Raw genomic sequence first — 22279 nt, forward strand, 5'->3', positions numbered from 1 at the left:
AGGCAAATTGTATCTCTAGGCAGCTTCTTTCAGGAAGGGAAGGGCTTCACAATCCTGGGAAAAAATCATCTACAGTGTGTGGGTGACAACCTGAGTAAGAACTCACACCTGATACAAACTGCAACAGGTACAGGAACTGTATGAGTACTGGCACATGAATTTAAACCAATTTTTGCTTACTGACAGGACACATATTATGTACTTCACCACACACACCCCAACACACCTGGGTGTTCAGCTTCTGGTTTTCAGCACTTGACTGCTTTATTTTCTGCTTTGTATTATCTTGACCTTTAGCTACTGTAATGATCACAGAACTATTTATTTTGATAAACTAGCTAGCTGAAGGCCAGCCAACAGAAAGAAGGTACCACATTTGCTGTGCTGATACTGGGTTTGCTTTGCTATATTAACTGCAGCTTGTCATATAGATAATTTCTTTCAGCAACAAAGTTGGTGGCCTTGAGGGGAAAAAACTCTTAGAAGTCACATTAGGATCAAGTTCCATGTTGCTGACAGTTCCTGTTTGCTCTGACAATGCTCATGAATATCCAGACAGGTTTCAGTTTTCCTCTTGGAGATTGTGGAAACTCTGTGGGAAGATATTTAGGATCTGTGCTTTTGCACAGAAATTGTGAGGACTGTATTTCCACTTAAGCACCAGTTTACACCAAAGCCACTGAGGTGTCACTGTAAACAGGTCTTGTGGACCCTCCCCATCCCAGAGCTGGCTGCTGTGCACAGGAACATGAACATCCAGCCTGGCCTGGCACCAGGTCATCTCTGCACAACTGACCCTTTACTGGACCGGTCTGGGAGCAGTCTGAAGCCTACCTGGAAGGGGGCTCTAAGGCTCCCCATTCCAGTACTTCAAAACAAGGACCAGCTACATCAGGTACCAAATCAACACATAAAAAGGTAGGAGGAGAGGTCAAAACCAAAGCAACAGTAATTTAAGGCTTAAAAAAAAAAGTAAAACAAAAGTAGACTTTTATCTACATTTTTATTACAATGAGATGGACAAAATGAGCAAATTGAGGAAAATGTAATGAACAATGTCTGGTAACATTTCAGTGTGTTTTTGAAAACTGCCTTGTCTTGACCTTTAAAATGAGCCCTGGGACACGAACCATAATTACAATAGAGTCAGGAATTCATCAAGGCTCCTCTGAGAAACTGTACCATCTCAGAAGCATGTTGTATGAATTCCTCAGAGGACTTGAAAACAGTGGCTGTTCAGTAAACAAATACTTTTCCTATCACCTTCCTGTCTAGAACTTTCAAAACATATTTTAATTGTTGTTACAAAATAATCCATCTGCTTATCTAGACTAGAACACAGCACTGTTTCTCCTACAGCATATTTCCCTTTGGTGAATAACAAAATAAATTCTCAGCTAATGAAATAAATCTAGCAGAACAAATCTGCATATATTTTAAACAATATATTTGCATTATAAGTCTGTAAAAGCACTTTTAAAGTCAATTTAAGGCTTATCTTTTATGTATGGCTAAAAATGACAAAGAGTAGACTGCAAGAACAGGAAGGTCATCCTTAAAGTCCAAAGTAATTAAGACTTAGCTTATTTATTACTGGATTTAAGAAGCTGCTTCTTCCCCCTAAGAATTGCTCCACTATTTCTAGGAAAAAAAAAAAAAAGTTTTTCTACTCATTGTTAAGCCCTTGCTGGCACTGAGATGTTTTGCCTGTGGGTTATGGAGACAGTCTCTGGGAAACATTTTCACTAATTCACTGAAATCAATGGCATTAGATTGATCACATAAACTGTAAAGAAAAAGACAAAAGCTAAGCCTTGCTATTTCCAGCACAAGTTTGAAACTTGTGCAATATGCCTAGGTTTGCCTTGCACTTCTGCCTTTCCCTTGGCTCCTTGAACAAACATAACCAGGTTAACCCACTTGTGTTATCTACATCAAATAAAACCATCTTTGCTAGACTATACCTGGGCTATCAATTTTCTATTCTATACAAGACAGATCTAACAGTTTGCACTCAGCACTGTTTAGATCAAAACAAATAACTAATCATTTGGATTTTTCTTCCAGGAATCATAGTGAAGCCATTGAAGTTCTTTTGATGAAAGGAGATAATTAAATATTACATGAGGTATTTTAACAAAGTATATTTTCTCACTGGAATACATCCTAAAATAAATATCCCTAGTTTAAACCTCCTGGTGCAGTGAAAGAGAACAGACAGTACTAGAAGTATCCCTGTGTCCAGTGTGACTTCAATTTTCACATCATGATTTAACACTTGTTATTTATACTTAGAAACTAAAATTTGCATTTCTATACTATCTTCCACCTGAGAATATCAAGGATCTGACAGCTTCCTGATGACTTCCTTCTTCCAGAGGCACTCAGATCAGGTAAAAAGCTCCAGAAAAAAAAGTACAGTGAGATTTCTGCAACTTGCCCAATGTCAGAGAGGAAGGTGACAGCAAGACAAGTCAGATATTCTTTCTCCAGTGTTCAACTCACAGATGTCCACTCTTTCTGTACTGATCCCACCTTGTAACACTCACTATTTTTTTGTGTGCAGCATGCTCTCAGCAGCCCAAGAAGACATACAGTCTAGTAAACCAAGGTACATAGTACAAAAGAAAATGGAGCTATTATTTATTACTTTGAGATATGACCTCGTATCAATATATTTAAAGCAATTTCCAAGTTAGCCTTTATCATCAAATGGAAATTTTATTTATATTTTCAACATGAAATACATTAAAATACAATGTTGGGCTGACATACATGCTTTTCTGCAAGAGGGATCAATTCTGTCTTGCATATTCTGATTTTAAATAGATCCAAGTCCTATTTGAAACTTTTTCTGTACTCTGCTGTTCATGATAATTTACTCATTATTGATAAAGCACCGATTACAGGCTGTACATAACTAGGGAGTGATGACACGCAACAGAAGACAACAATTACTTGGCTGTGGATTATGAAGTGCTAAGTTACATATACATTTCTTCAAAATTCAAAAGCCAGCTTCCTTGGAGTCATGAACTGCTTCACAATTTCATCTGTGACCTGCTTCCTTCTCTCTTGATGAGCTGCTACCAAGGGCTGCATTGTTTCAATAAGTACCTTCTTCAGCTCCCCCGTGAGCAGCTCCCCACTGGTGTAGGCCTGTCAAGAAAGTGCTGGTTGCTGAACATGGTGCCATTTACAAAAAGACTCAGTGATCAGTATTTCTTTAAAAGACAGATTTGGATTACTTAAAAGTAAGTACATGCCTTAGAAGATTATCTGGTATCACTCTGAAAATGCAACTTGCAGAGTTGCTTGTTGCCTGTTAAAACATTAACATAGTTGGCAAACTTTGTATGTGACAAGTTATTATAAGGACTGAGTAAACTACATTCACTAGTGTAACTAGGAAATCCTGTTATTACTTGCAGGAAACTGCAATTTTCCTCCCCAGAATCCCAGTTCAAATTAACAGTTTAAGCCTTTTTTTTTTTTCAGTAACAGGTACAAATTCTCATATTTTTCTCTCATTGCACTTGGTAAGAGACTAGATGTGATTAAAATAAATATCCTTCTTATAGCAAAGACACTCAGAATCTATGTTCACACTGTAGTCATATTCACAGCTGGTACTCCATTCCATTGCTCAATACTGAAATGCTTTAGCTTAGAAGCACAGGCCAAGTTTGCTGGTTCAGCCACATTTAGCAACCATGGCTGGGACAGTTCAGCTATAATTGAAATTACAATAAATATGATTACCTCCCCTCATCATCAAGCCATTTGTAACACCTGCTCAAGGTCTAAATGCTGCTGATGTTCACTCAGCAAGAGTAAAATACATTAACAAGAACAAGTGAAATTGTAATTTCAGGGTGTGGTTTGAGGTCTGTATGTTTGAGGTCTGTATGGGGGTGTTTAGCCTGGAGAAAAAGAGACTCAGAGGTGACCTTATCACTCTCTGCAACTTCCTGAAAGGTGGCTGTAGTCAGGTGGGGGCTGGTCTCTATCACCAGGCAGCACTGACAGAACAGTCTCAAGCAGCATCAAGGGAAATATAGGTTGGATATTAGGAAGAAGTTTTTTACAGAAAGGGTGATAAAGTTCTGGAATGCTCTGCCCAGGGAGGTGGTGGAGTCACCATCCCTGGATGTGTTTAAGAACAGACTGGATGTGGCACTTGGTGCCATGGTTTAGCTGAGGTGTTAGGGCTGGGTTGGACTCGATGATCTTTAAGGTCTATTCCAACCTAGTCCTTCTGTGAATTCTGTTATTTTTTCACTTGTTAGTTTATTATAAAAACACCAATGTTACTTTCTCTGGAAGTGTCCTCTGGTGCTAGAGGTGAAGCAGCTGCACTGATGCTGCTACAGTGGGCAAGTTCATATTTTCTACCCAGGTTCTGAGGCACCACTGCAGTGTTGCTGCAAGCTGTGGGCCAGGCTTTGTGCTCTGCAGCACAATCAGGCTGACACTCTTGCAGTGGTTGGAGATCAACGAAAAAAATCTCTTTAAGTCAAATGTGCTTCAGGTTTCCATAAGGAATTTACAACAGCACAGAAAAGAGTAGCTATCCAACCCTGCTCTTGTGTGGGAAGGAGTAGAGGGCTGGAGAAGAATCTGCAGCTCTTGATTTTCTTGCAGCTGTTCCCAGCAGGAGAAAGCTGATAAACCAATGTGACATGGGTGTTATCTACTGCAGCTCTTGCCTTCCAGAGAAAACACACCACCTAGTATTGGTGAGGAAAAGAAGGGAAGTGGCTTGCTACCAGCCCTGGGGACAGAAGTCTGCCAGATAGGATAAAGAAAAAGCACATATATGAAGCAGTTTTTGCCTGAGATCAATGAATCAGTTCCTCAGAGCTATTAAATTTCTTGTGATGATGATAAAAAACCAAAAACCAGCAAGCTTTAGACATGAGCTTTTGTAGTTTTGCAGAATGTTTGGGTACTTTACAATAAGGAACAGGCAGAGTGTATTATACAATTAAAACAACACTAATCCCAAGGTGACCTCATTTGAAAGGTAGGGAAGATATTGTCCTACAGAGTGTGGGAGATTCCTGTGAAAACACTGGGGATTTTTTGTTTTAAAGGAGATTTAAAAGATTGGCCTGTGAGAAAGAACACACTGCAAAGAAATAAAAAGTGAGATACTAATACTGAAACTTGAAAGGGATGGAGAGCATGAGAATAACACCAAAATTACCTTCCTGGAGAAGGTCCTCAGGAGGACTGAGCTACAGCTCTGTGGAGGGCTGAGGCACAGCTTTGTCCTCAGAGCAGGAAATGAATAACCCTGTCTGCAGTTTGGTTACTCACCTGCTTCAGCTGCTCGAGCCTGTCATCATCTTCCAGGAAGAAAGTCAGGTACATAAAGGACACATCAACGTCACAGTTGCCTCCGTACTTCCTGTGCTCCTCAATGGTGTCCCTGCCTCCCGAGAAGGCGTGCTTGTTAATCTGAAACAGCACCAGGAGCTTGTTAATCTGAAACAGCACCAGGAGCTGGTTCAACTGAAACAGCACCAGGAGCTTGTTCATCTGAAACAGCACCAGGAGCTTGTTCATCTGAAACAGCACCAGGAGCTTGTTCATCTGAAACAGCACCAGGAGCTTGTTCAACTGAAACAGCACCAGGAGCTTGTTCATCTGAAACAGCACCAGGAGCTTGTTCATCTGAAACAGCACCAGGAGCTTGTTCAACTGAAACAGCACCAGGAGCTTGTTCAACTGAAACAGCACCAGGAGCTTGTTCAACTGAAACAGCACCAGGAGCTTGTTCATCTGAAACAGCACCAGGAGCTTGTTCAACTGAAACAGCACCAGGAGCTTGTTCATCTGAAACAGCACCAGGAGCTTGTTCATCTGAAACAGCACCAGGAGCTCCTGCTGTAATTCTCACCACAATCAGGATTACTTCATTGCAAACAGAGATGTGTCATGATTCTCCAAATTCTTTACCAAGGATTAGCTGAGGAATGAGTGGGACAAGTTAAAGCAGGGCCTCAGGACTGAAAAAAGGAACCCAGCAGGGAAAAATGGCTATACACATACTCCTCAGACTGCATAATAAAAATAAATGAAAATTAAAAACAATCTACCCAAGACTCAGTCAAAAAGGTTTTAAGTCCCTTTTGCTGAAGCTGTTGGATAGAATTTGTGCTTACAGAAAATGTACTTCATGTAGCAAAAATCAGGATATTTACTTTATCAAGAAATTAATTTTGGAAGAGATGAAGAAGGTATGGAAAATCCTGCAGAAATCCTAGAGATAACCTTATCCCTTTTTGTGGAAAAGAAAAACAAGAGAAAGCAAAGTTAAAAACATTACAAAAGTCTGTCTAGAATGCTTAAAATCAGACCAATGCCCAATTGTTCAGTCTAAAAATGGAGTATTTGCTGACAGCCTCCCTCTTTTTAAGCATAGTTTCCTATAGGCAGATGAACAGCACTACTAACAGATGTCATTGCTAATCCCATTCCCAATAAATTCAGAAGCCACTGGCCTATTTTGAGCATTTATACATATGTAGAACTCTCTGAGGATGCTAATCTTCCTACAAATTTAAAGAAAATAAATTGCTAAGAGGAGGAAAAAAATATTTCTTAACCATATGCTGAGCTTTCATTTCGCTCTTGTATCTTTTGAGATACTGTTATCAACCTGCCAAGAGACACATTTGCATATGAAGTAGGGTTTTTTTTTTAGTTCTGGTATCTAGGAGCTGTTATATATTTACAATTTATGAACATTCCTATTATCTGTATAGACTGTCTAGTGCTTTTTTGAATCTCTCCAACCACCAAGTTACAGATGAAGTCTTGTGGCAAAGAACTACAATCAGAAATCAGGCACTGATGAATATTTTAAGGCAATGAACTGCCATCTGCCACACACATCTATTCTTATATTGTAGGGCAGCCTGAATAGCTGTCTCAGCATCTGTAAAATGCAGTTTTTAAATACTCTTCTGCACTGACCTTCCTCATTACTAGATTTTGCAAGCCTGTATGAAATTTTTTCTATGCCCCTTATCTCTTCAGTTTGTGTTCTTCCTAAACAGAGAAGGATTAAATACAACACGCCAGGTGAAAGCATTTTTTTGTTGAAACACACAATGATTCCTTTCCTAATCTCAAATTCATTTTTTTACATATTCTGGTATTTACTAATTAACTGAGGGTTTCAGTGACCCATCCCTAGTGATGCACTGATCTTTTTCCCCCTGAATTTCTCTGAATCCCTTAATATGTCTGTAGACATAAAATCTAAATAACACTTTAGAGGAAAACAAACTGTCACTCATCTCATTAGATTATTCAGAATTCTTTTAGCCATTCCCTATACATAGTAATTTTTATCTTCTATAAGTTTTGAACCTGATTAATTAGCAATGCACCAATAATTTGAAAAATGCTGTAAGCAGTAATTTTTTTTATCCAGCATAGCATTTTCTTTTTAACCTTCATTCATGACCAGAAGTCACCTTTGCTAATTTTTTTTTTATTTATTTGCTATAACAGTATTTGGTCTTTCTCTCAAGCTGTATTTCCATAAAGACTTGTTTCTGATGGGCTTCAGAAGCTGAAATAAATCTCAGCTAGTCCTCCATTACTCAACACTTTACATCAGGTTCAGATTCTTCTTTATGTCTTTTCTATTCCAAGTACTAGAATTATTTTTTTTATTTTTTCAAGTAGTTTAAAGACAGTAGAATTAGGACTTATGAACGTGGATCTCATTGCAGATCACATGTTACTTGCCAGGAAAAAAACACAGAACGTTACCAATACTACCATTAACCATGTATTCTCTATTCTGAAATTACAACTTTTTTTTTAAAGCAGCTCTGTAACTGTGCAAGTTAACTGGAATTATTATAATGCAAACACATGAAGAATTCCAATTCTTCAAAACAGCACTGCTTAATCAGTTTCTACAAAAGAGAATGAAGCATTTTGGGGTGGCTGTCAAAGAGAATTAATCCGAGCCTGCCCAACAGAAACAACATTAGCATGTTTTCTTCTTGTTTTGACATTTATTTAATGCCTGGTTTCATGCCTTCAAATTCCTTCCCAAGGACTGATTTTAATTTTCTTTAAATACCACAACAGAGGTGAACTTTTGCAAAACTACATCATCTGACACCAGATAAAAGCAATCTTCCTTTGAGCTTAGAAACAAACTAGGAACATACTCAGAAGAAAATACCCCTTCTGAGTTCAAATTCAGCATAATGTTTGTTTGGAAATTGGAGTGAGCAGATTTCTTTGTGAATTGGCAGCAACAGATTCTCAAGCAGCAGGAAAGGTCTGACCTGTGCTGTAACGAACACCATGCAATGTTTGGTGCTCCCAACAAGGAGAGGCAGTCAAGAGAAAGAGCTGTGTATTAGGTTTACATCATGGCCTGTCAGATTTCAAAACTATGGCAACATAAGATTTATTTTAAGAGCATGAGCCTCCACAGCTCTTATTCTTCCACCACTGCTCTGCAGGTATCAGGAAAACCAACACGTTTTGTATACTATCCCAGCTAATATTTGTACTGTCAGACTAGCTGGTAAGGCAAAAGATTGTATTTGATAGTTTAGCTAAATTTGCATAACTCAGTCAATTTCTGAAGATGCTTTGCCATGAAATGTATGGATTTCACCTGATTCACACATGTTTAAGGAAAACACTAAAAACTCTCATTGTAACCAGAAGGACCTCTGCAGGTAGTGCCAGACAGCTGAGGGGGACTCAAAGGAGCATCAGGAGGAGCGTGGGCCAACCTCTGCATCACTTCCTGATGAAGCTGGAGATTATTCTACCAATATGGTACCTACAGACATGGCTCAGTGGTGGACTTGGCAGGGATAGGTTTATGGTTGAAATCTATGATCTTAAGGCTCTTTCCTTAATGACACAAATGACTCGGATTCTATGACCTCTCCTTTTTGTTGCAAAGCTTCACCCTATCAGGTTTCACAGGTCCTTACCTTTGTCTTGATTTGCTTGGGTGTATCAGTGAGGAAGATGGAGGAGTTTGGGTCACTAGCACTCATTTTGGTCTGTGCTCCTTGTAGGGCTGGGAAGAAGACTGAGTGGAGTAAGGCTGGTTTAGGCTGTCCAATTCTTGGTGCTACATCACGGGTCATTCTAAAATAAGGATCCTAAAACAACCAATAAAAGCACAGAATAAAGCTGAAAAATGTGGTTTGAAATCAATTCTGATTGATGCTGACTCATTCATCCCATAAGAAGTGATGTCAAAAAACCATAAACTGAAAAAAGCAAACCATGAAATATTCCAGAACCTACTTTCAATCCAGTTCATTCAGAACACCAACAAACAACATCCCCATTTTTTTCCTTTTCCATAGTGTTGTACACTCTGATTCCCTTAAATAATAGGCATATTTACAAAATTTTACATTAATTCAAATAGTTGCTAAAACTATGCTTAATATGCCTGGAGATGGATGCAGCCTGAGATGAAAGCTTTCACCTAAAGCATTTTAACAACCAGCAGAGAATCTGAACTAAATCAGCAAGCAAGCTGGCAGTGCTGTGCTGATGATGTGACTTAAACCAAAGTGAAATTTTACTTCATAGTATTGTGGCTGATTAATTTGATTACATCATCTTCCAGTGTCTGTCCCTGTGACTAAAACAGCTAAAGATTCAGACAGTGCAGGATGTGATTCCTAGAAATACCACTTATTTAAATACAAGACCCTATTACTCTCATTTGAATCTGATGTTCTTTCAGTTCTCTAAATCTGAATTGTTAAGATTCTGCAGCCTTTCTGGCAAACTATTTCAGTGCTTCTTTATTCTTACTTAGAGAGGGTTTTTCCCCATGGCTCAACAGAAAACTCTTGCGCTGCAAGTTCAGCTCATTCCATCTTGTCCAAGTTACCATGGAGATGGCCAAAAGTTTCTTCCTACCCCCATGTCAGTGTGCTTTTGCATAGATGTTACAGTCCTTGCTTTCCTAGATGTCAGCTCAGTGTGAATGGAGCTGAGATCAAGAGAGATCCAAGACTGGATGAATACATGATTGTTGGGTTAAGCCTTCATCTTTTCATCTTTTAGGTCTTTCGGTTTCTACCCCAGAAAGGTGCCTGCAGGAATGTTTTACAGATGCCTTGAGACACCACCACGAGGCCTGAATGGAACAATACAAAACCAAATCCATGAAAACCAAGTTAAGCAATATGATTTTCTTACCTGGTCAATAGCACATGGGATAAGACACTGAATATTCTCTTTGCCATTGAATATCTGTGGAAATGATGAACTGAAGGATGGAGCAGCTTGGATAGCAGGAAAGCTGATCTTACCTAAAAAACATGTTTGGAAAAGCTAAGCAATCAACAGAAGCAGTGATAAATAGAGAGAATTTTTTGCAGAATGTAAAATGCACAAGTGAATTATCCAAATACTCAGCTGAAGACCAAGCTCTATCTTTATCAAGCTCTGCTGCCTTATCTGAGAAAACCTTTTCACCTTTACCTTCTGCAATGTCAACAAACCTTCAATTGACATACAAAAGGCAAGCTGTGACCACATTGACTTCAGCAAAAGTTCATGACTGCATACTCTCTTGATCATTGAACTATCTGCCCTTTTCAGAAACAGAATTGACTAAGCTTTATATTTTTTTTCACTTTGTGAGAGAATTGCTACAGTCATCACATAAGCTTCCCTCTAAGATCTTAAATCACTGCTATAATCACTGTGTACTCATGGAGCATCTCAGATATGCCCAGTTTTCTTTTTTATACAGGGCTTAATCCCAGTGTGGCCAACCTGGAGCTTATCAAAATCCTATCAGAACAAACAGCAAGTGGTGACTTTTACACACATGTGATCAAGTCATAATCACAATACCATCTTTTATCAGAGCACTGCTAAAACAAGTGGAAACCTGTTCCTTGGTTACAGTGAAGGCTGAAAGTTGTCACTGGCCTAATTGCTGGATGAAGAATGATGATAATGCTCAGAAACATTCAGGATTTAATGTCATTTTTATACAGAATCTTTTCTCTTGGCCATGTAACAGAAACTGCAATTGCAGTGAAGTAAATGGGAGACTTGATAATTTAGGCTTTCAGCACCCAATTTTTTCATATATGTAAATGCCTATGTGTACTAATGCAACCTTTTCTGACATGTTTCTTTACAAATTTGGCATAGAACTTTCTAGGGGGTAAGATTGCCTACAGCTCCAATCACTGTAACAAAAGAATAAAAAAGAAAATAAAAGAAAAAGTCGTTCTCTGTTTTGGACTCCTTAACATTCGTGTTTTGTACTTTGCTTTTACTAAAGTCAAAAAGGTAGAAGTTATGCTAGAAATTTCATTGTAAAGTATGTTCTATTCTGAAGGAACAACAATAACATCAGAATCTCCCTAGAAACATAATCCTCTGGCTTTTTCTGCCTGTTTCATGAGTGGCACACTAATCTCTTTAAACTCTTATTTAAAATAGCTCAATTGAAAGTGAAAGCAAGCACTGTTTCTTGTAACTAGTACAATTTCCTACCAATGCAATCACTGTCTGTAAAGCCAAAGATTCCTTTCACTTGGTTAAAGGTGACATGCTTCTGAACTTTGACAATGTTTTTGTAGAATCCAGCACTTGTCCTGTGAGAAAAAAAAAAAGTGGAAAAATAAAATGAGAAGAGGAGGAGAGTGTATGTAGAAACTTTGACTGCAAAAGCTGAGAACATAAAAAAACCTGCAGGATTAAGTCTCACAGTTTCAGACTTTTTGTGGCCCATTGAGATGATAATTAGAGAATCATTTACAAACAGGAATTTTATGCCTTGAAAGTTTAATTTATTCTTCCCTTCCTCCAATAATTACTACAAACATTCTTCTTTAAACTTCACCCAATGCTGTATTATTAAAATAATTGACCAAAACAAGTTGCTGCAATGCCTTCTGTTAAAGTCAATAAAGTGTAAACACATCTGAGAGATTTTGATACCTTCTTAAGCAAATCAGTCAGGAAGTTTCTTGGTAGTTTAGGTATTTTTACATATCAGATGGTTTAATGTACTTTTCATAATTTACACATGGCACACACAAGTAAGTATTTGTTCATGTTATACAGGAGAATGACAATAATATATATAGAAGGTTAGACAGCAGAAAAAATAGTATGTTTCCATTTCAAGTATTACAAAATTTGTCCTGAAGCTTTCAAATTTAGACACACTTATAAGTGTAGTCAAAGTTAGAGGGAAAATATAGACACTTTTTTCACTACAATGCTTGAAAGAAATTCCTACTTACCCTAAATAGTCTAAATCCGAAAATATAAAGGTTTTATTGACGTCAAAACCACATGCAATGATGTCTTTTGCATTTTCTCTAGCATACTCATATGCCTTCTCAATTGTCATGTCCTTCCAGAGGTATTTCTCATCATCAGTTAGCTGTATTACCAAGGGAACATCAAATACTTCTTGAAGCCACCTAATAGAAGCAGATATGTTTTATCCCAAATTAAGTTAAAATGAAGATGTAAATCATGCAGCTAAAATATTTTTATATATTTAAACAGTACATGGAGAGGTATGCTCTTTTCTTTGTATGCAAATGCAGTTATATTTATGTGAAGAGCTGGTTTTTAGTGACAGTAGAAATTCTAAGGAGTGCCACATGGCTAAGAGAGCAAGGAAAAGGACTTTATGGTGATACAGGGACTGTGATCATTTCAGTGAAAAGGTAAGACTGAATTAAATTCATAATATTAACTTCATATAATCAGATCTCCTTGTAACATATCATTCTGGCAGTTTCACAAGCCATGTTCAATGTTTCTTTTGGAAAAAATGCTTTGATTAATACAACTGGTAGAAACAGCTTACTTTGTGAACAAAAATGGGATGAGATGACCAACATGCATTGCCTGAGAGGATGGCCCTCTGCCTGTATAAAGGTAAAAGGGCTTCTTGTTTTCATAAGCATCAAGTACTTGGTCCATATCTCTAGAAAAAAAAACAGAGAAAACAAGATACAACTCTTTAGCAAGAAACATCTACAGTAAAACACCTTTATTCAAAATTGGAGTGTTTTTAAAGCCAAAAGTATTTATAAATAAATTACAGTATGTTAAAGTCCTAGAAATAAGAAAGTTCTTGTTTAAGAAAAGCATGGTCTCCTCCAGTATTCATGGGGGAAAAAAACTCAAAGAAAAATTAAATCACAAGTGAAAATTTAATGTTGAAATTGTGCAGCTTCTAAAATTACTTCACTGTATAATAATCTCTAGAGCCTAGCAAAACAGCCAGGGATTGGTTCTCAAACAGGTTCAACCAAGCAGCTTAGCTGACCTCTGGTGGAGGTCATGCCCTCAGTCATGCTCAGGCCCTTGTGTGAAACCTGCTGGTGCCACAGCCCAAAAGCCCCTGTGTGCTAACATTAAACTGTGAAGGTCACTGGCAGGCTCACGCTAAGGATAATTTCCTGAGCCTTTTCTGTACCACAAACAGATGCATGGGAGCCCTGCTGAAATCACCACTGGCACCTGGAGCTCTCTGCCAGGCCACTGCCTCTGGCTGCTGACACAGAGATAAAATGAGCCTGCACTCTGAGCACATTTCTTCAGTTTGGGGTTCCTGAGGACACATCACAAACCCACGCAATCAAGAGTTTCAACTGTTGCCAGGGGAAATCTGCAATAGTTGCTAATTTCAAATGGCACAGTTGGTTTGCCTTGGCATAAAAGCACATGGTTTTTGTTAATTACAGGCTTCTCCCAATAATTCTTGCAGGAAGTCTGCCCAACAGGACCTTTTGAAGTTTAATAAAAGAAAAACTCACCTGTGGGAAAAAAAGATTCCTCTCCGTAGAAAGTGGTGAGGTTTTTGCCCAATGGCTCTTTCTATTCGATTTATCAGATCTGTGTCAATTTTACTGCTGCCAAACCGAACTATAATCATAAAATGTTAAAAAAAATTAAAATAAGCACAGCATAGCTACAACCAGATCTTGGAATACCAAGAACATACCAATGCAGGTTAGATTAAAAAAGACATCTTCAAGTCAAAAAGTCTAAGTCAATTTTCCTGATTCTTGCCTGAAGACCCAGCAGTCACCTCCAGTATTATCTCTATGCTAGGAGGCTCAACTCACTCACAACATGCAGTATTTTTCCATCCACAAATTACTGTAATTGCAGCCTCCTTACAGCAGTAGCATTGATATTCCAAGGATTGCTATTCCAAGCAAAACATAAGGAACACATTCAGATCACCAACTTGGCCTAAGTCATACAATAAAACTGCCCAAGAGGCTCAGAAAGTTTCTCTTTTGATGTCTAAATTTTCTGCTGTCGGACAACAACTTTTGCTTTCAAACGGCATCACCAACCCCAAACAGTCTTCTGCAAACTTAATTATTCTTTAATATGTATATGATTACAGACACTGCTCCCCTCAAGAGGCTTGAAAAGGAAATGCATAATGCTCTTCATGGCAATCAGTAAGTCTTATGACTTGGTGGTTTGGGAAAGGCTGTGATAGAGTAAAAAGCAGTATTTTCCCTATTCCCAGTAATTCTGGGATCCTAATAATCAGGCCAATGCTCTATAATTTAAATTTGTTTGAAAAAATCTGTGTAAGAATCTACTGCTTTCTACTATTCTGCTCTATTCAACATTAGAATTCTTCAGCATTGCACTAATAAAATGCAAAATGCATCACAAAATGGCAAATGGTAATCTGAATGAATGCCAAAAAGAGATCAAATGAGCATGAAAATGATTCAGCACATCAACAGCAACTGGTAAGAGGCTAATCTGACATCAACAGCAAACATGAAAATGCCCTGGATTAACTGGGATTGGCTACCCTAGAAATATTTGTGTACTGTCATAGAAAGTGATTAGAAAAGCTCTCTGGGGTATAGAACACTTCACTGGAAATGCCTAAAAATCTTTATTAAACATCCACAGGCTGCACAACTCCATTTTCTTTACCCATGTTCACCTTTTCTGTTAAAAAACAGATAATTTTTTCCTACCTATTTCCACTTACTTGAATGTTCAGAATATCTTAGGCTATCTGCTCACAAAGAATCTGCCTTTCTAAACAGCTTCTGACAAAGTCTCTGCTCCTAAACAAGCTTTAAAAAAATTCCTAATGTGCTTTTCATCTCTGGTGTTCTAGCTTTTACCAAAATACAGCTTTCAACTCATGTGCAGAAATCCTGAGAACTGCCATTCTCAAAAGCATATTTGCATTTGTTGAAAATTCATTGTGTACTTTCCCTCTTTGCCACTGCCCTGTTATAACTACATAGATAAATGTATACCCTAATATTTGTCACACAGTAACTCTGGTGACCAGGCCAGTCTCAATAATCTCTCAACAGCCATGACAACAGGGAGAGGCTCCTGGAGGCTGGAAGAATGCAAATGCCAATCCTACCTTAAAGAAGGGCTAGAAGAAGGAATTGTGGAATTGAGGTGGACAGGCCAGTCCACCTCACCTCAACCTGTGGGCATGTGCTGAAGCAAATAATCCTGGAAATCATTCCCAATCATTAAATATCTAGGGATGTTCGTATCTAGCACTTAGCTGACAGAATCTTCTTCCCAGAATATCTTCAGGCTGTTTTGTTGTGCTACCATACACTTAAATGCACATCAAGGACAAGCATTTGAGAAGAAGACCTCATTCAATTCACACACTGCTTTCATTTATTCTGTGTTTGATTAAACATAAGCACAGTGGCAACTTTCTCAGGTTCCACTAGTAACAGAATAGAGGTGGCACAAAAATGTCCCTTAGGGTAGGAGCTATCCAATGTAACAACACCTTTAATTGTTATTTTTAAAGAGGGAAGGAAAAGAAGGAAGCTTATCAATACCAACCAGCTACTGCTTCACATCCTGAAGTGGCTAGGCTAGCATTCTTTGAAACGTTTCCAACACAGCACTTAGAACAAGCAGAACGACTCATTTATCAAATTCACTAATCTGAGAGTAGTGTAAAGAAGTAAAAACCTTTTAGGTTAACCCACACTCTGAGGAAGATGAAAGGTCTTATGTACACAGTTACAGGAAAAAAAGGGCATGAACTGATTTATGGTAAATAGTTTTTAGGAAGATCCTGAGATTGTGCCATCACAATTGTGCAATTCTTCCTTTTCTAAAATGCTGAGGACCCCTCCCTTCCAAGAAAAAACCCAAATCCCTTCTCTGTAACGCTTATGCAAGTAACAAGATTATGAGAGATCTTTTCCACTTCCAGATTCTAAAAAATATATTTTTTTCCTTCTCTCACACTGACCTATATTTTTCTTTGCACACTTCTCCCTTTCTCATTTGCCTTTCTCCTGTTACTTCCTGCAGACTCAGCCAATGTGTGCATACATTTGACACAATCTCTCAGTAACATCACAAAGAATTAAAATAATGCTGACACAAGCAATTGTCCCCAAAGCAGATACAATTACTGCAACATAAGGGTGTATGCTCTACTGTGAGGAAAACTACTAAGCAGACCTCAGCAATGTACAACTGAGGTACTAAACATGAATTGAAGATTGACAATAATTAAAAAAAAGGGAAAAATAGAGAAATTAATGAATATTTCATTATAGAAGTTTCTATGCTAGACTCAAAAAAGTTATTAAAACAGTAAACTGTAAAACCAATAAGGAAATTACCTAGACCTGTTTCTTAAACTACAAAATTTTGCAAGTTTTGTAATAACCCCATCTGAAACATTTTCCATTACACTGCATGTTTTTGAATGAGCTGCAACTCCTTCACTCCAGCCAGCACTTGGCTGCCTGTAAGTGTGCCTTCTGAAGAAATCACTAGACTTAACAGATTTCTGCATTAGTTTTGGATCATTCCTGCCCTCTCTAATCTATAAGTGATGTGAGGAGTGGGTAGGAAGAATCCTTCAGGCTGCTGAAAAAGCTCTTCTGCATTCCAGTCACTGAATACTCAGTCACAGTGCCTACATTAGTGTAATTTCTAATAACAGCCCTCAGACCAAAAAACAAACCACAGTAAAACTTGGATTTTGAACTTAAAGGTTCCTTGCCAAGTCTTTAAATCTTTCATAGGAAATCTCCACCTGGGACATTTTCATCTCTTACAGCAAATTCTTTAGACATGGAAATGCTAAGATTAGACATAAATTAAATGTTACCTATGATGTTTTGATCTGGATTTGTTATGATGCCTTGCTGTTTCTGTGGTCATTAGGATCACTTTACAAAAATTCCTTAGTAGCAGTGAAGGAAGAGTTATACCTATGAGCTTGTCATAATCCACGCCTTTAGCATTTGATGTCTGCACATTCCAGGGATCCACTAAATCCTCATCCTCTTCTTTAGTTGTACCATTGTTTATTAATACAAGATCTTTTGGAGGCAAGCCTGCCTGATAATCTTGTCCTGTTGTTGTTTTATATGACAGTTTTAATGATAAGAGCATCCTCACTGCTGCATCAATTTCATCCTGAATAAAGGAAAAAACCCAAACAACTGTTTGCCTTAATATACTTAAAATAGAAAGTTACATTAATGTCCCAACCTTTCAAAATCCCACATCCATGCTTTGATCTGAATTGCATCATTAATAAACCCTAAACTCTGTTTTATTTAAATGCTTTCAGTATCAATGTCAAGTGTAGAAGAAAAGCAAATACTTATTCATTAGAATATAAATCATCACCATTGCCAAGACATTTAAAGCACCTCTGTCTTGCTTTTCAATTTCTGCCTAGGAAAAAAAATGCTTGCTTGCCTTTCAGAGGTATAACAAGCTTAGCACTTTTACCATAAATTTCTAAAGGTATAAAAATAAAATATAAATTATTATCTAATTTACTTTACAACACTTTTAGTGGCTCACCTTAAAACAATTTATTCATTACAATTAATTGACAGACTGGAAGAACACTAGAACAAGAAGTTATGGTTATGACCTCTCTAATATAAAGCTACTGTAAAATCTCATGCAAGCAATAAATAGAACAACATTTTATTTGACTCCCAGTTTTCAAGGCTTTCTCCCACTGGCAACACATTAAGAAAGCCCATTTTAAAACTCAGCTCTCCTTGCCAAAATAGTGATGACACAATAGGGAACCTGAAATAAATGGCAAATTACTAAATTATTTAAGGGAGATTAAGGAGGAACTGTCAGTACAGTTACAGGAAGACATATTTGATAATGTCTACAATAATGCCTGGAGAAAAAATTTTCATGAACCATCTAAATTCAGAGAAGAATGCAAGTGACATAAATTTACTTGAGAAATAAATGCCTTGGATCCTGTCACATGGTATGCCAACTGGATGAAGCAGACTTCTAAGCCTAGGACTCTGTTCTTACTTCAAGAGTAAAAACTTCAGTCTTGCCAGTGACTACCTGGCTCCAGGCATGCCAAAGTTCACAGAATGGACATAAACAGCTTTTAACAAGGGTTTTTCTCATCACAATGCAAAATACATCTTAGAACAATAAAATTGTTCAGCACTTAAAGACATACCTAAACTGAAAAAAAAAAGGGTTCAAAATGTGAAATGCAAATACCTTTGGTGCTTTTCCTGCTTTCAGTGCTCTGACTTTCTCTCCTTGTTCAGTCACTCTTTCAAACAGCTGAAGTGGACTCAGAGACTTCAAATCACAGTTGGGGCTGTCAGCCATTTTGCCAGACTGCACAAAGATCTGTTTAGGTACAGCTCAACTGAATTTATCCTCTTCCGGCTCTTTGGCTTGGAGATTCAAAACAGCAGCAACAAACAGAACTGCAGGGCAAACAGTAGTATGTTTTACTCTTTAGTGTAAGTCTTCAAGATTAGGTGAACAGAATAAGAAAATACAACTATACTGATCCCTACCACATTCTATTCATATTAGAATGTGGAGACATTACACAAAATGTTTGTGTAATGCTTCAGTTTCACACAAAAATGGACAGAGACTGACAAGAGTACCAGGTAAATTTAGACATCAGTGTTCATGTTGTCTATGTATTTAACACTAGAACACCTTTTCAAAGTCAAATTCCTGGCAAAAGAGAAATAATCAAATACAGGTATATACAATTCCAAGCATCTCAGAACAACTGGTAGAGGCTATCTGATTCCTGATTAGTTAATGTTCCTGCATTGATACCCTGTCAAATTCTGGATGATGAGACTTTCATAACTACAACATGGAATTTTGTCTTCGCATTTGTAACAGAGTGCTTCTGCCCAAAGAAAGATACACAAAAGCAAAGCTTAGTCATCTTCTTTATGGCTTTCCTCCACAAGTTACAAAACACATTGATCATTGGTGAGAAATGTTGCTCTCCAAAGAATCCTTGGGTCAGCAATAGGCTGTAAATTTGCCTGTGCTTCTCAGAGCTATGCAGGAAAAATAACAGGAGATGGTTTAGGATGAGGAGATGGCTGAGACTGAGAACACAGCAGTCTGCCCAAGCACGCTCTGCCATGCTGTGCCCATGCAAAAAACTCCTGACTTGCAAAGGTCTGGTCTCTCTGGAGACACCTCCTAGCAAATTCCTGATCCACTGCAGAGCATGGAGCAGGGACTGATTGAGTGTTGGCAAAAATACATGTTCCTTTGGCTCCCTTTTCCCAGAATTAAAACAAGCAAAAAATCCAAGCAAAACAAAACTTACTAATATAACAGCTGCATTAGCTGTTCAGCAGAATTTCAAAGCCTTCCTCTTACAAAATAATCAGTCTAATCACAACCTTGGCTATATGTACATAGTGCTTATTTAAGCTGCTACTGTAAAAAGCTTTCACCTGCCTAGCAAGCTTTGAAGGTCGACTTGGTAACCAGGTGGTTACCAAAACACACCTATCATTAAGGCTTTGTTTGTCAGTCAGCTGCAGTATTCCCACATTTCAGCTTCAGCTGAATACCCTGAGAAAGTAACAGAGCAGTGGATACATCCACTTGTTAATGTAATTTGTTTACTCTAATAACCCTTGGATTACCATTCTTTGATTACAAAATAATACTTAAGCTTTTAACCTAATTTGATCCCTTATAACTTGACTTTTTGCAGTTCGAAAGCGTGGCTAAAAAAAAAAGTAATTTGAAGCAGATAGCAGATCAAACAATCTTTTGATGCATTCCTGCAATTTAATTACATATTTTTATTTGGATATTGCCTTCTTCTTCTCCTTCTTCATGAGCAGAGAATATTTTAAGTGTTAAAGAAAGTATAGAATAAATTCATATTAGAAAATGTTTATGAAGATTAACACATACCCTTTCTGTAGGAACATGCCATTTACATTTACAGGCTTCAAATTTCACAAAATAATAAAGGCATAAATAAGAAATAGAATATAATAAATATAATTAATATAATATAAATATAATAAAAGTATAAATAAGAATTTTCTTTGGCATAGAACAAATTGTGACTTGTTGCTTTAACTTAATTCCTTACAGTTCACTCTTACTGATGGATTGCCCCCATTCAGAAAGGCCAAAATGACAGCTGACACTTGGCACATATACCTGAAAGCAGCAAACCAGACTGGAAATGTCTGGAATATTATGGATTTAAGCTGAAAAGAGAATCTCAAATGAAGGTGCATCTTCATTAAGAAGTAACAAAAGTAGTGGTGCAACAAGACACGAGGATATAGTGACTATAAAATGCAAAACATATGGACTGTTGCCTAAAGGTTATCTCTATTTACCTCAGCACTGCCCCTATTTCCTAGTGGAATCCAAGCCAGGAATTAAGTGATGTGGAACACAGGTCTTTACCTTCTGAAATTCATTAATGCAATTGTGAACCATTAAAAAAAAAATCTGGATATTCTACTACTTATCAGGATATTTTTTTTTTTGTTTTCTTATTGTTATTATAAAAATTAACAGTCCCAGATAGATTACATACCATAGACAAACAGATCTGAAAGGAAATAAATGATGGGAATTGAAGAATGAACTATTAGGAAATTTAGGACCAGAGTCTAGAATGACCCAGTGTGAACTTGAAAGCCAAGATATGTGTGCTTTTTCTACCTATGAAATGCAGACAACTTAAGATGGGTACTGCTCCTGTGTCCATTCCAAAATATTAAATTGCTATGAGACAAAGCTCAAAAATAATCCTTGGCAAAGGTATCAGAAAACTACTGCATCTTCCTCCCTTTCCAACTGGCTGACCATCACAGATTTATGATCATTTTCACTGTCTGCAGTATGATTTGGTAATTTAAAGACCTGAGAATGAAAAAACAGGGTTTCACACTAAGTTAACAAAACAAACATTGCATGGAAGTACATTACGCCTTTCAGAGATAACAGACCAGAACAAGCTTTCATGAGCAAATGAAAGAATGTGAGACTAAGTCTAAAAGCACTTACATTCCTGCAAACTGTTTTTCCTCCTGAAAAAAAAATCGAAACAAAAAAAGTAAAATTAAAGTAGGTAGAAAATAAGAACCGGGCATCCACACAGAAGTGATGTGAAACAGGCCTTGAGAGACACTCCAACAGAGGCTGCCCTTTATAGCAGACCTACCTTCCCAGTCATGGCAAACTTCAATTTATGCACAGAATTACAATAAAAGACTGCAAGACGATTCCGCGAGATGACAGATAACACGGCCATTCAAAGAATGAGGAGTGACCAGCAGAAAGCCCGACCTGAATTTTGGCTGTACTGCGGCTGTGTACGAGCAAAGCTCCCGTGCAAGGACGGGCTGCGCCCAGAATTACTGCCCACAGTGACTCCTCATCCCGGTGTTCCCTGAGCCTGGCGTCTCCAGCGCTCCTGCCCCGCCCGGGCACGGCCACCGGCCAGCTCTGCCCTTCGATGCGTTCTGCAGTGACCGGGACACGCGGGCTGTCCTCCCCAGGGAGAAGGGCACTTTCACCTGACCCTGTGGCGAGGCGGCCCCGCAGGGAACGGAGGAAAAGCCCTCGAGTGCATCACCTCAAGGGAAGGAGAAAACGTGCCCGGCAGAGACACTCCACATACCGCTCACAGGGGCGGCAGTGACCACCCAGCCAGCCCTTGTCCCGCCCGCCAGGGTCCCTCTGCAGTGCCCATCCCGGTGCCCATCCCCGTGCCCGAGCCGGCTCATCCCATCCCGGCCCGTCCCGGTGCTCCTCACCCGCCGCTCCTCCGTCACCACCATTGCATCACCCCAGCCGGCACGGCCGGTGCGACTCCCGGCTGGGAAACACAACCCCCTCGGAACCATTGCCTCACACGGTCCTCCCTCCTGCTCCAGTCCCCAGCCCAAGGGAATGCTCTCCATTCCGC

General features: G+C 38.4%; 1 protein-coding gene across 3 annotated transcripts; it reads right to left on the reverse strand.

Annotated features, from left to right (window-relative positions):
• Window positions 1–2701: 2701 nt before the first annotated feature.
• WARS1 (tryptophanyl-tRNA synthetase 1) lies at window positions 2702–22201 on the reverse strand. Of its 3 annotated transcripts, none has more exons than XM_077180697.1 (12): window positions 22128–22201; window positions 21376–21398; window positions 18562–18776; window positions 17274–17481; window positions 13827–13935; window positions 12872–12991; window positions 12294–12476; window positions 11539–11639; window positions 10222–10334; window positions 8988–9161; window positions 5323–5463; window positions 2702–3159 (listed from the first exon to the last, which is right to left on the reverse strand). In XM_077180697.1, exons 3-12 carry the CDS (start codon window positions 18673–18675, stop codon window positions 3001–3003), a joined length of 1422 nt encoding a protein of 473 aa, XP_077036812.1. In that variant the 5' UTR covers window positions 18676–18776; window positions 21376–21398; window positions 22128–22201; the 3' UTR covers window positions 2702–3000. The 3 variants fall into 3 exon arrangements, with proteins under 3 accessions (XP_077036812.1, XP_077036810.1, XP_077036811.1); XM_077180695.1 differs by having other exon boundaries at window positions 5323–5490; XM_077180696.1 differs by lacking the exon at window positions 21376–21398 and having other exon boundaries at window positions 5323–5490; window positions 22128–22179.
• Between the last annotated feature and the right edge of the window lie 78 nt (window positions 22202–22279).

The sequence above is a fragment of the Agelaius phoeniceus genome, chromosome 6, assembly GCF_051311805.1.
Source record: "Agelaius phoeniceus isolate bAgePho1 chromosome 6, bAgePho1.hap1, whole genome shotgun sequence".
In the NCBI taxonomy this organism is placed as follows: Eukaryota; Metazoa; Chordata; class Aves; order Passeriformes; family Icteridae; genus Agelaius; species Agelaius phoeniceus.